Genomic DNA, 13,153 nt, shown 5'->3' on the forward strand with positions numbered 1-13,153 from the left:
TTTGACAGAAATCGCAAACGAGCCTGAAACGCTGATTCGCAGTGACATCGTTCTTATCGCTCTGGGATTCTATACCACGCTTGGGAGAAATGCCTACATGGTAGCTCTGTGAGGGTATGCACGTGTTGTAGACATCTGGTTGGTCACAGATTTCGTTCCCTCTTGGTGGACGCGTGCCTGTGTGTTATCATGCTAGGGTCTATTAAGCAATTGGGCGCGAGGGGCTCGATCTGACCCTTTATAACTAATATATATACACAGGGCTTTAAGTGGGGTAAGAAATCGAGGGGGTGGGGCCTCATTTGGGGGCGTGGCTTGTGGGAGGGGCGTGGCCTAAAAATACGCTTGAAATGTGTACTTTCAAAGCCATCTTTTATAAACCTCGAAATATGTCGAGGACTCCCCAGGTTCGCCGAGGGTTAAAGACGCCTCGGCGACCTGGGGAAACAAAGGGACAGTAACTGACCCTGGTGACCTCTCGCACGAGGGGTCACCAGAGGCAGTTACTATGACTGACAGAAGTGGCAGCCAGTCACAGCGTTGCTGTGGTTGGCTGCCACTTTCGTCAGATCGCCTGACTTCATGGCAGGCGCATGCATCTCCCGTCGCGGCTGCGGCCGCGACTGGATAATGCATCCTGCCAATGTTGCGGGCGGTGGGACAGGGCCCCGGCTCAGCCCCACTTTTTGGAGACTGCCGGGGCCCGGCCCCGGCCCACTTTACGCACTGTATATACACCATTCCAGGCAACCAGGGGAAAGCGGGGCAACACTAGCTATTAAAAAAAAAAGAGCACATCTCGTGTGTGCGGCTGGCCTGCAGGTTTTGCATTGCAATAGGGGAGGGGTCCAGGGCCTACGATGTGTAATGTTCACTACTACAGGTCTGCTTTCTAAGTTCTCTGATTGTTTACAGCCCTGAGATCCAATGAGTGCGACTATCTATGAAAGATCACTCTGTTCACCTCTAGTGGGCCCAGCCCCTTGGACGTTTCTCTCTTAACTGGGTGGTGTTTCTCCCCCTCCCTTCTCTTGCAGGTGACAGAAGAGGAGTACCTTATCCAAGAACTTCGGAAGATAGAAAGCAGGAAGAAGGAGCGAGAGAAGAAGGCGCAGGACCTGCAAAAGCTCATCACTGCTGCTGACACCACGACGGAAATGCGGCGAGCCGAGAGGAAGGCCTCCAAGAAGAAGCTCCCCCAGAAGAGGGAGATGGAGAGGCCGGTACGTGTCACTCTTAACAGCTTTTGGAGTTTTGGGTGATTGGTGTGGTCTACAGGGTATTCACAACGGTCAAAGGGGAGGGAGTGGGTGTGAGAGAGGGGGAGGGATCGAGAGAAGGAGATCTCCAACGAGAGCTGCTCACTTTCACTTACTAGCTGAAGACCCATTGGCGTTCAAGCTAGTGTTTATTTAGTGTCCTTGGGCCTTCGGGAGCAGCAAAATATTGATGTTTATAATACAATCTGCGTCAACACCAAAGAGTATTACAAGGACAGTGTACTTGTAGATGGACAGGAGACTGCTGCCATTAGAGACACTGGGGCAAGTTTATTTCAAACCTGAGGTTGTAGCTAAGGCAGCGGAATGTCTGACTAAGCTTGCTGGAGGCCCTATCCAAATGTTCTCCATTTTGCCAGCCCTCCTTCGGTGTAATAACATGACTGTAAGAATGCCCGTTAGTGTGCCTAGAAGAGTCCTTTTGGGTGATGATTTGAAAACTCTAGGAAGTAGTCTCCAGTAAAAAGAAACGGGAGCTGACCAGATTGACCAGAGAGGCAACCTTCAGAGACTCGGAGTCTGAGAAAAAGGAGCAATCCAGTATCTGAAATCCACAGGCAGTCAGACCTTCCCCTTCTCACATGAAGAAAGACCAAAATGTACTGGTGGAACTCTCTCTCCCTGCCCCCTTTTGGGGAAGGGGCATTGTCAGAGTGATGTGGGTGTATCCCAAGGCACGCATACATCTCATGGTTTTTGATTTTCAAATGTGGGCAGGTCTGGCCCATGCCCCTCCAACGGCATCCCTTGCTGGCTACTCCTGCTCCTTCAAACAGTCGCCCAGAAAATTGCCCCTCATAAAACAAGAGGGCTGGGACTAGCCCTGGCTTACTCCCGCTAAGCGTGGTAGCCACCAAATGCAACTTGAAAGGAGGTAATGGAAGTCTCCTAAAACAAGCTCATTTTAACTCTGCGGAATTTTAAAAAAATGTAAAAACTGTTAAAAACAGCTTGTTTTAGGAAAGGCTTCCATCGCCTTCTGTTCGGTACGTTTTTCTAAAGTCCAACTGGTGTGGGACTTCATAAGACTTATCTCTTGGTATTAGGGACCCAGCTCTTAATATAGGCCTGTACTACACAAGTCGGTAGAGTGGCTGCACTCTAAGGCTTATCTTAGGAGGGAGTTATGTGAGCTGTAAAGTAGTACAAAGAAATCAGTACAAACATAGACCCAAAAACACTTAATCACTTAGTTATATTAAAATATGTTTATATATGTACAAGGCACACAAGCAAATCGAAAATGCAGCAACTAACAATAACATTACATTTAAAATGGAATCAAATTATAAAAGGAACAATAATGCAGGTGAGTAACTTTTTCTATGCTTTACATATCATCCAGCACACAGTGACGTGAGTTAAGGTCAGTAACAGCACTTATATGTATCACCTTTGCAAAATTTATTTGGAGGAAAAGTTTAAGGTTAGACCGAACACAGCTCGCAACTGTTCATAACAAGTACACTCTCCCAGGAAGGATATTGGCAGTCTGTTTCCTAACTCTAAAAGTGTTCACAATTAAAGTCTATGGAGGAACTAGCATTGCCAAAGCCAGTAGATTCATGATGATGGACCTTTTGGGGGAAAAAGCACAGTCAAATGGACAGTTCCAGTTCTGGAGAAGATCTTCAGAGGAAAGGTTTGTTAACCAGTCAGTGTCTCATGCAGAAAACATAGCAGCTCAAGGGAAGCCTTCCTGATCACATATAGGCTGCTGGGCCTGCATAGAGGATTTGTGGTCAACTCTCACTCGAAGAAAACAGAACTTCCCAAGTCTGGAAACACCGAAAATGGCACAAGGTAATTACAGCCCAAGCCCCACAGTACCTTGAAAATGAAGACGAAATTGTAGCTGACTTCCTTCTAGGTGCAACGTTGCAGAGCCTTATTCCTGCTCCTTGGTTGTGGTGACGAAGGGGGGGGGAGACTCTAGCGGGCTTCTGTGGCAGCACATGGGAACAGGGGTCGGCAGCAATGGCTTCATAGTGGCTCTTTGTGGTTTTGACATCTTTTTCTCTGCGCCAAGAAGAAACGAATCTTGCCGGTTGGATTCTCTTCGATGACTCGGTCCTGATCTTTGGTGAGCGGACATTTGGTCATGAATTCCTGCCTCTGGAGGTTCACACTGAACACTGATGCCTGAAAAGTTTCAACCGGATTCTATCTTCGGAAGATGATGCACTCGATAATGGTCCAGTTACCCCAGTTCTGCAGCCCAGGAAAGTCGCAGGACATCAGGGGATGGCCCAAAATGAAGGTCTTGAGACTAGTTGGTCCAACTAGCCTAAGGGAGGAAGTCATCTTTGGCGGGTCTTCCTTGTCAATTTGAAAACGGGGTCAGCACATCTGCATGGCTTCACCAGTGCTTCTGCGTTCCTGGAAGATGCTGCTGACGTCTCTGCTCGTCTTCTGCTTTCGATTCCTTTTTTCAGTGGTCGACTCTGCCTGTGGTCCCAAAATCCTCGCCTTATATGCTGAATTATATTCATTCACATTCATAGAGCTGTCAATCCCCTGGGGATTGGCTGTCATCCAAGACAGCCAGCTCCCCAGTTAGAACTGGTTTCAGCCAAGCATACCTACAGACAAAGGACATTGAAGTTTCAGGCTGCTCACTCACTTCCTGCCTTCCCAGACACACTGGAGCCTAGGCTGGCTTCAGGGCTGAAACCCCGCCAAAGGAAAATCTCACAAACGACTGAAATCTACTTTAAATGATAGAAGAAAAGCCTAATGGAACTGACGGACAGATAATGGGGAAATAAGAAGACGGGGGCCATTTTGAGAAAATGTTCACCCAGAGGTGCTGTAATGCAGCTGAAAAATCAGTCTGCTTGTAACCTGCACAATACGTAGTAACAATTAACCACTGCCATTTTTAATTAGTCAGTGTAACAAAAAGTTACAGGAGTGCGAGAAGGAATTGCAATGTAACTGTAAGGACAGTTTTTCTGAAGTCCAACTAAGGGCTTAGTAAACCCATTCAACTGAGGCAGTACAAGACTCCCCTCTTAGTGTAAGGCTGTACCATCTGAGTTTATGGTCGCATAGACAGAGCAGCCAGGCTTATCTTACGAGGGAGAGAGGGCTGTAGAATCAGTGCAAATGAAATTGTGATACAAATGATCCAAAGAAACACTGAAACACTTTGTATTGTAAAAATAAAGGATTTATTTAAATACAGGTTGGCCCAGATAAATCTTGGGTAAGTAAGCACTAACACATTATATGAAATCACAATATAAAAACACAACACTATACTTGAAGGTAGACAGACCCAAGTATAGACCTTATTTGAAATACCTAACAGTAGTTCTAGGGAAGTCAAAAACTTTTCATACACATTCAGTATAGGTCACACCTATTTTTGGGGAGTAAAAACCAATGGTTACTTTCACATCTACATTCAGTAGTGCAAGGACAGTAGACCCTACCAGTTATACACTGACTCTTAGTACAAATCACTTAATCAGTCGACTGGACAGTATACATTTGGTGAATAGTGGAACACTTATTCCAGGTGCATTACAAACCTATAACTACTTTTGTGATAATACACAGTACAACCTAAACTAGACGAGTACAACCTAAGGATGTAATATTCTATTACAGGTGCTTTTGAAATCAGGAAACCCTTGATTGAGGTAAGCAGTAACTCTTGTAACCTATTTTCGGATGGCACACAGCTAACACAAGGCAAGTAAAACCCATATACTACTTTAACCTCACAATGAAGGCGAAAGTAAAACCAGATGTCACACTTTACTGAATGAATCAAAGTTATTCTAGGTAGGCAACAACCTCATGCAGACTTATTCTGGACAGGCTAGCAGCAAGTAAGGAGAAGCGAGACCCAGTTGGGGGTCAATTATCCTAATGGGACTAATCTTGTGATACCAACAGTTGGAGGACACTCCTACAATTACCCTGCAGGAATAATCTGGTGAAACCAACACTTTACTTTTGTGAAGAGGCACAACCTAATCACAGGAGAGTAAACTACCTTCGCATCTACTTTCTATTATACTGGCAAAAAAAGTTGCTAAGGAAGAAAAGATGTTAACCATAGTTTTGAGAATAGTGCACCACACATCCAAGGTAAGCAAGAACCTTTGTAACTGTTCACTCTTAGAGTTACAGTTACCAACCAGCTCCTTACAAGTAAGTAACTTTTAAACACTTATTTTCTTTTCTAGGCAAAAGTCCCAATCCCTTGAAAGTCTTTCCCTTATTCTTGGAGCATGAGTGTTTAGGTGTATCGACCCACGTTCAAGTTATTATGCTGCAACATTTGGTGCTGTGGGCTTAGAAAATCTAAGATGGCCGAAAAGCCCACATTGGCGCTAGAATCCAGGAAAACCGTGCAGTTTTTGCGCACACCAATATGGTTGCCTGACCTGCCACCCACCAGTGCGAGCGTGATGGGCCAGAAGCGCCATGAGTGAAACGTGGTGCCAAAGGAAAAACAGCAGTGCCTGTTAGCTCAAAAAGCGCTTTGAAATCACATTTGTTTCTCTGAAATGCAAGCTCAAAATGCCTATTTCAAACATTGCAAGATATTCAAAAATCTCACTGAACACCAGCAGACATTCAGCAGAATGTAGTCTTGTGTGCATACAAAATCTGGAAAGATGAAGAGCCTAAAACAATGTTTATAACAAAACTGGCTGAGCTGTGGATGTCAGCCGCTTAAGAGAAATTGAATTTTAAACCACTAAAATCGAAATGTTTAAAAATGAGTGACCTACTTTTGAGTGTCACATAGGTTGCAACTGTTTAAATGTCATAGTTTTGATCTTAGAATCAGCGTTCTAGCTGCATGTGTAAAAATTGTTTGATTTGAATGAAGAAAACTGGAACAAAAGTGACATTTAGCTGAAGCCTGGCTTGAAGAGATTGAATTCTGCCTGGCAACTACCCCCGACAGGAGTTGAAACTTGCCTAGCAACTGCATTCCCAGGCCTGGCCTTTCTTCTCCTGCCCCCACCAAAAGGAGATTACACCTCTCTGATTGAATTAGGGGAGGGGTACCTGGGGCTGCAGGAAAACAGAACAATGAACTTTCCTTGGCTCAGGCAAATGCTAAATCAGGGGTCGTAAATGGCTTCCTCTTGGAAGGAAATGGGAGAGGCACTGCCTCTGGGAGCCACCTGAGCTGGAGGCGGGGACAGACAGAAATTCCCCCATGTGCTTTGGAACCTAAACCACACCCATCTGGGCCAGAGCATAATTTTAAAAAGATGGATAATGCATAGTACGGAAGTGTCAAAATTATGTAAATATCATTATTCCTGTGATTTTTCTGTGCACATTTTAAGAGGTGTTAGGACTCTGTGGTATGTTCTGGGGGGTAGTAGCGGAAAATAGGGTATTACTCCAAATGTATATATGATAAAAATCTGACACTTCATCATCTGATGCCCATATTCCTTGCGCACTTTTGTGTACATTTTGGAAACGTTTAGAGGTTGTGTTCTGGATGAAAAGGGCAGAATTCTGTCAGAAGTGAACACAACATCTTACAAAGACGGGGATCGGATGGTTTGGCGCTACAGAAAATATGTTAACTGGACATATAATATTAGAGAAATTGTACATAGATAAATATGCATTTGGATCAAAAATAGATTTGTGTGCAAAGTGACAAGGGGAGTGTTCTTTCTGTATGCCATAAAAATTGGGCATGATGACTCACAACTCAGTTCTCCAGTGAGAGCACAGAAAATCCTTTAACCTATCAGGATCCTCAGAGGGTTGGGCATAGAAAGTCAGCCTTCCCACCCATTTTCAAAAGACATAAAAGGAGCCACTGAAACCCAGGTAGGGACTGCTCTTTCCACTTTCTTGCGAAGCACTTTGCCGGACGACTTCAAATCCAGACAATATTCAGAGACCAGAACTTAGAAAACCAGACTCCAGAACCAGAACTTAGAATCCAGACTTCAGAACTTGTAGCAGAGAGACCTTGTCCACAAGCTGAATCCTTCAGAGGCCTCAGAATCCAGCAACCTAACCAAACCATTCAACAGCCAGGCGAGCTGTTTGATTCTGGCTAGAACCCTGTGCCAGAACCCAGAAAGCAGAGCTGTATCCAGACCGCTGTGCAGTGCCGATAGAAGACCAGACCGCTGTGCAGTGCCAGAACATTTGCCAGAACCAGAGATCCTGACCAGCAGAGAAGAGAGAACCGCAGCTAAACCTGTTGACCAGATCTGTGACGAGGCCCATTCCTTCCAAATTTATAGTGCGAGTACCCACAGAACTGTGCATAATCATTTTTTAGTTTAAAATAATCTAATTCAAACCATTTCCACCTATTTAGAACTGCATAGAAATCGTGTCCATTCTGTGATTTCAAACCTGTGAAAGTGTCATTTGCCATTGGAATCTCACTTTATTTCTGAAAATCTACCTCCACAAAATCGGCCGTATCTTTTGAACCGCGTGTGCAAGGAACGAGATTTAACTTTCATTTTAAAGCTAAGATCCTTAGCTTTCCAACAAGCCCGACTTTCTACTCCTCAAATCTCTCCACCTTTCAAAATCAATGTCTTTTGCTGGCAACTGCTGAAATCCGTTTTCAACCTGATAATCCCCCATGAATCACTGATAGTGTTGACCTGAACCAATCTTAAGTAGCTATCACCTACCCTGAATCTCCTATAGGGAATAAAAATCATTTTTAGCATATTTTCACTTCATTGTAAATCACATTAAAAGTATTTCTGCATGTTTTAAAAGCATACCGGTTGCTCTAAGCTTGCTAGGGGGGGAACTGAATTGGTATTGTATTCCTGAAAATTGTGTGCTCACCTTCCATCTCCTTATATTGCATAGGTGTGGGGAGTGAATTGTCAAAAGAAAAAGTGATCATATTATCTCTTGTGGAAACCATCTGTTATTTCTGTGCTGCATTCTTTTCCATCATTGCATTTCCTTGAACCCATAAAAGCATTCTCAGCTACTTTATCCTCTCTATACCAACTCTTAAGTAATTAAAAAAGTGTGCTAGTATAATACTATCCATTGTTGATCACTGTCATATTCATAAGTGTGCTATCAAATATTAATTTATTAGTGATGTATATCTTGTTTAATTTTTCAATAAATCTTTTAATTTGGAAAACAAACCTACTTCTTGGCTCAGTGAGGTCAGGGGGATTCAAAGAGAGGGGAGTTATACAAGGGTTTATCATCCAGATCTATGAACTTGTCATAAAAATATATAAATAAGGGCTTCCCTTGGGCATCCCAGACTAGGCGTTGACTCAGTTGGAGTGCTGAATTGAAGTCGCTTAACAGTGTTCTCAGTGGCAGAAGGGGGGTCAAAAAGATAAGTGACCAACAGGCAGTGTAAGGATAGGTTATTTAGTAGCAAAAGTTCCTTAGGAAAACTGGGCAAACAGGTGAGTACTCTACTTTAGAGTTAGAAGAGGGTCCAGGGGCTTCGCAGAAGACACCCTAGAAGGATTCTAGCAGTGGGACTGGGTGCACTGGATGAGAGGCCTGCTCATCTCCGAAGACACCCCACAGCTACACAGAAATCCTAACAGACTTAAGGTAAGTACATACCCAAGCCAACACAATAACTCAGCATGGAAGAAGATTTTGCAGCAGGAAGACATCGGGATCTGCAGCCAAATACCCGGTCAGTGGATTCCTTGTCGCGCTGACTGAACATAAGACCTCAGAAGGAACTTTGCAGGCGGGATCGATGAAGAAGGCTCTAGGCAAGATTTCCCTCGTGGCTGAATGCGGTTCTGCAGATTTGGCGCCTTTTCAAGGAGCACAGAAGAAGACAGAAAATCGCAGTTGAATTCTCGTCGTTACAAAGGTCAAGCACTCTGGTAAGGGGGCTTTTCCGACTTGATTCGTGTCTCTGGAAATCCACCAGGATGCCCATGAAGTTTCAGCGAGATTCGGAATTCGTAAGACCGTGCACCACACAATGACTCGAGGTCACAGGGTATTGGGGTATTGCAACAACGCAAGGTCGCAGCAACACGGGGGATGGCTCAAAATGCAGGTCATCTTGAGTCTAGTGGGTCTCACCAGGCTCTGGGTCGTCGTTTTCGGAGTCCACAGGTCGATTGGAAGGAAGGCCTACAGCAGGCTCCGGTTACACAGCAGGCTCTCTGGTCACTGGAAATCATTTCAGCCGCATTTCCTTCATCTTCCTCTACGGTTTTGGTTCCAGTGGTCGACTTTTCTTCAGCTTCCAGGTTCGCAGTATTTATCAGGAAGCACAACCTATGTATTCTCTCCCCACATTTTACAAGAAGGGGCGGTCTGGTTGTCCAATCAGGACAGCCAGCCCCCCACTGGGATTTGTCCCCATTCAGGCAAGGCGTAAGACAAAGGGCTGTGGAGTTTTGGACTCCTTCACTTCCTGCCCTCACAGACAGACTGGAGCCTGGGCGGGGAGTCCAGGGGGCTCCCGCCGAAGATAAAAATCACACAAAGGAATTTCCCTCCCTGGATGTCAGGGGAAGGAACAAGAAAAGACAAACACTAAAATGGCGAAAAAAGAAGACGGGGGCCATTTTGGTAAAATGAGCACCCTTAGGTGCTTTTACTGCTGCTGTTAAAACAGCTCGCGGTAAAGGTGCACCAAACTTCTTCCTAGACCTGGTCTCTCTTCTTTACAAACATCCACCATTGTATTGATTGATTGATATTTTATTTCTATCGTGCTCGTATACAAGTGTTTCAGAGCGCGACAAGGCAAGGGAGGGGAACAGGGGACAACAAAACAACGATCTTACTAGGCCCAGTGACATTGAGAACACGCAAGTGCATGGGATAGGGGGAGGGGAAAAGTGCATGGAAGGAGGGAGAAGTGGAAAGTGCGAAGCAGAGGAGAAACAGATAAATAACAATAAATTAATAATAAAGGCAACAAACAGTGGTAATGCAGCCAGCAGTTAGCACGTGCTAGGTTTAAGGCAGCAGACAGGGTAGGTCTGATAAGTGCAGGAAGAAAAAGGGGGGGCTTTATGGGTACAGGTACAGACCCCAGTATAAGGGGTGGCCCGGAGTAAGTGCAGGAGGGTGGTAGGGTGAGCAGGTAACTGGACCCGAAGGGCAGAGGGTGGCCAGGTGCACAGTACCAAGAGCGAACAGATCGTCATGGGAGAGGGGGAGCGAAGGCAGAAGAAAAGAGGAAGGTCTTGAGGTGCTTCCGGAACCAGAGATGGATCTCCTCAAGTTTTAGAGTGGCAGGGAGGCTGTTCCAGAGAGAGGCCCCAGCCGAAGACGGAGATCTACTCCCAGCTCGTTTCTTTGAAAAACAACTGACCTTGGGGGAGTTGGAGGTAGAGGAGCGAAGAGCTCGAGAGGGGAGGTATTTGCGGAGGGATAGCTGAAGGTATTTTGGACCCAGGCCCCAGAAAGCCTTGTGGACAATGCAGAGGGTTTTGAATTTAATCCTTGCATCCACTGGGTGCCAGTGGAGAGATTTCAGAGCTGGAGAGATCCAATCCCAGGGCTTGAGGCCAAGGACAAGTCTCGCAGTCCTGTTCTGGATTAGTTGCAGAGGGCCGAGAGTAGAGACAGGTAGATTTAGAAAGAGGCTGTTACAATAGTCCAAGCTAGAGAGAACCAGAGCTTGGGATACCATGAACTTCTGGGGGAAGGAGAGGAAAAGCAGAGTACCTCCGAGGAGGTGCGGTCGGCAATTTGACTTTTTAGAGACCTCAGAGATGTGGACGGAGAAGGAAAGGGTGGAGTCAAAGATGACCCTGAGGTTCTTAGCCTCGCAGGTGGGGGTAGGAGGAGGTCCAAGGGAGGCCTGTTAGAGAGTGAGGGGAAAGGATGGTGAAGGTGTGCCGATGAGGATATCCGACTTGCTGGCATTCAGACAAAGATCATTGGCGGAACACCTATCTTGAATAGCAGTTAGGCAATCAGATGAGAGATGGAGAGGAGATGACAGAGGGCAGCCCGAAAATGAGTTGAGTGTCGTCATCGTAGCACTGGAAATTTGAGCAGAAAGTGGCAATGCAGTGGGCGAGAGTTGCTAGGTATTGGTTGAAAAGCCAGGGCGAGAGGTTAGACCCCTGGGGAACACCACAGGTAGAGAGGAAGATAGATGAAAGGAAGGACCCAAGTTGGACCTGGGAGGGTCGATCTGTGAGGAAAGAGGTCAGCCAGGCCAGAGCGTGATCAGTGATACCCAGGTTTTCACGAAGACGGTTGAGCAGGATGTTATGGTTAACCGTCTCGAAGGCAGAATAGAGATCGAGGAGGATGAGGACAGGGAATATTAGAGTCAAGGTTGGAGAGCAGATCTTCACGGATTTTCAGGAGAGCAGTTTCCATGCTTCTGGCAGCTCTGAAGCCAGACTGGTGGTCATGGAGACAGCCAACAGAATTGGAATGAAGGTTAAGCTGGGAGATGGCCAACCTTTCCAGGAGTTTGCCAAGAAAGGGAGTAATGGAAATTGGGCGATAATTAGCGGTACAAGAAGGATCAGCTGTGGGTTTCTTGTGAAGAGGATGCACAAAGCAGTGGTTCAGAGGGGAGGGGAAGGATTCTGAGGCAAAGGAGTGGTTGCAAAAATCTGCAAGGGCCGGAGCAAGGGTGTTAATGTGGTCCTTGATGGTTTTAGAGGAACAGGGATGAACCTGTTTTGACTAGGCTTTCATAGATCTGACTTGTCTGGTGACCTCGTCAGGGGTGAAAAGAGGAAAGGATGAGAAGGATGGTGGGAGGGTGGCTAAAGGAGGGTCAGCAAGCACAGGTAGAGAGGGGAGAGGAGGGCCGTGGGTGGAGAGGGTGGACAGGATGTCCTGGGTTTTTTAAATGAAGTGAGAGGCAAGGGCATTGCAAAGAGCCTGGGAGGCAACAGGAGGGGTAGAGACTGCAGCAGGGCTGGCCAGCTCCTTGCAGATTTTAAAGAGTTCGGCCGAGTTGTTAGATGCCGCAGAGACACAAGCTTGAATGTGGACTCTCTTCTTGGTGAGGACAGAGAGTCGGTATTGGCTTTGTAGCAGGCGACAGGCCAGTTTGTCAGAGGATGAACAGGAAGACCTCCATTTCCTCTCAGCTGCCCTACACTTACGTTTAAGTGTAGCTAGTTTAGAGTCATACCAGGAATTGCACTTGGCTTTGGACTTCAAACGGATCCTCATGACCGGGCAAGAGCATCAAGCATATCAGAAATTGAAGAGTAGAGCAGGGACAGGGCTGTGTCAGGATGTGAGACAGCCAAAAGTGGGGGAGGAGGAAAGTGGCGGCATAAAGCCTCAACTGACACACGCTTCATGGGCCGGATGTCCGAGAAGGTAGGTGGCAGTGTTGGGGTAGGCTTGGCTTGGGGGGAAGAGAGGGAGAGATGAGCTTGTACTAGGCAAGACTAAATCTACACACACAGAGCTAATGAGAGGAACCAGACAAGGCTGCCCACTGTCAGCATTGTTATTTGTTCTACCAATGTAACCCTTAGCGGCAGTCCTCAGGGAGAGACATTTAGAAAAAAGGATTGACTTTAGGACCCAACAAACTAATCCGCTCCTTATACGCAGATGACGTGGCCCTCTTTAGCAGTGACCCGATAGTGAACTTGAATCCAGTCATGAGGGAGGTACTCAAGTATGGGGCCTTCTCAGGACTCAAAATTAACCACACAAAATCAGTCATATTCCCCTTAAGCCCAGGGACCGCAACATTTAGAGTTGAATATGACTTTAGATGGGAATACATGGGTGTCAGATACCTGGGAATACAGATGTCCAGCAACTACGACAACCTCCTACATGATAACTATGGGAAGGTGATAGACTCGCGACGTGACAAACTCACCAGGTGGAAACACCTACCACTCATGTTATGGGGCCGTATCTCAATAATAAAAATGGTCATACTGCCT

General features: G+C 46.1%; 1 protein-coding gene across 2 annotated transcripts in view; it reads left to right on the forward strand.

Moving 5' to 3' along the window:
• The window catches only part of DMAP1 (DNA methyltransferase 1 associated protein 1), a 674,969-nt gene that overhangs the window by 256,514 nt on the left and 405,302 nt on the right, over positions 1-13,153 (forward strand). For both annotated transcript variants that reach the window (XM_069642317.1, XM_069642318.1), the window contains exon 7: positions 1,038-1,223. In XM_069642317.1, coding sequence (XP_069498418.1) covers positions 1,038-1,223 — 186 coding nt within the window. The remainder of the gene's footprint in view (positions 1-1,037; positions 1,224-13,153) is intronic.

Source organism: Ambystoma mexicanum, chromosome 1q (assembly GCF_040938575.1).
Source record: "Ambystoma mexicanum isolate Mex_15411 chromosome 1q, UKY_AmexF1_1, whole genome shotgun sequence".
Lineage (NCBI taxonomy): Eukaryota > Metazoa > Chordata > Amphibia > Caudata > Ambystomatidae > Ambystoma > Ambystoma mexicanum.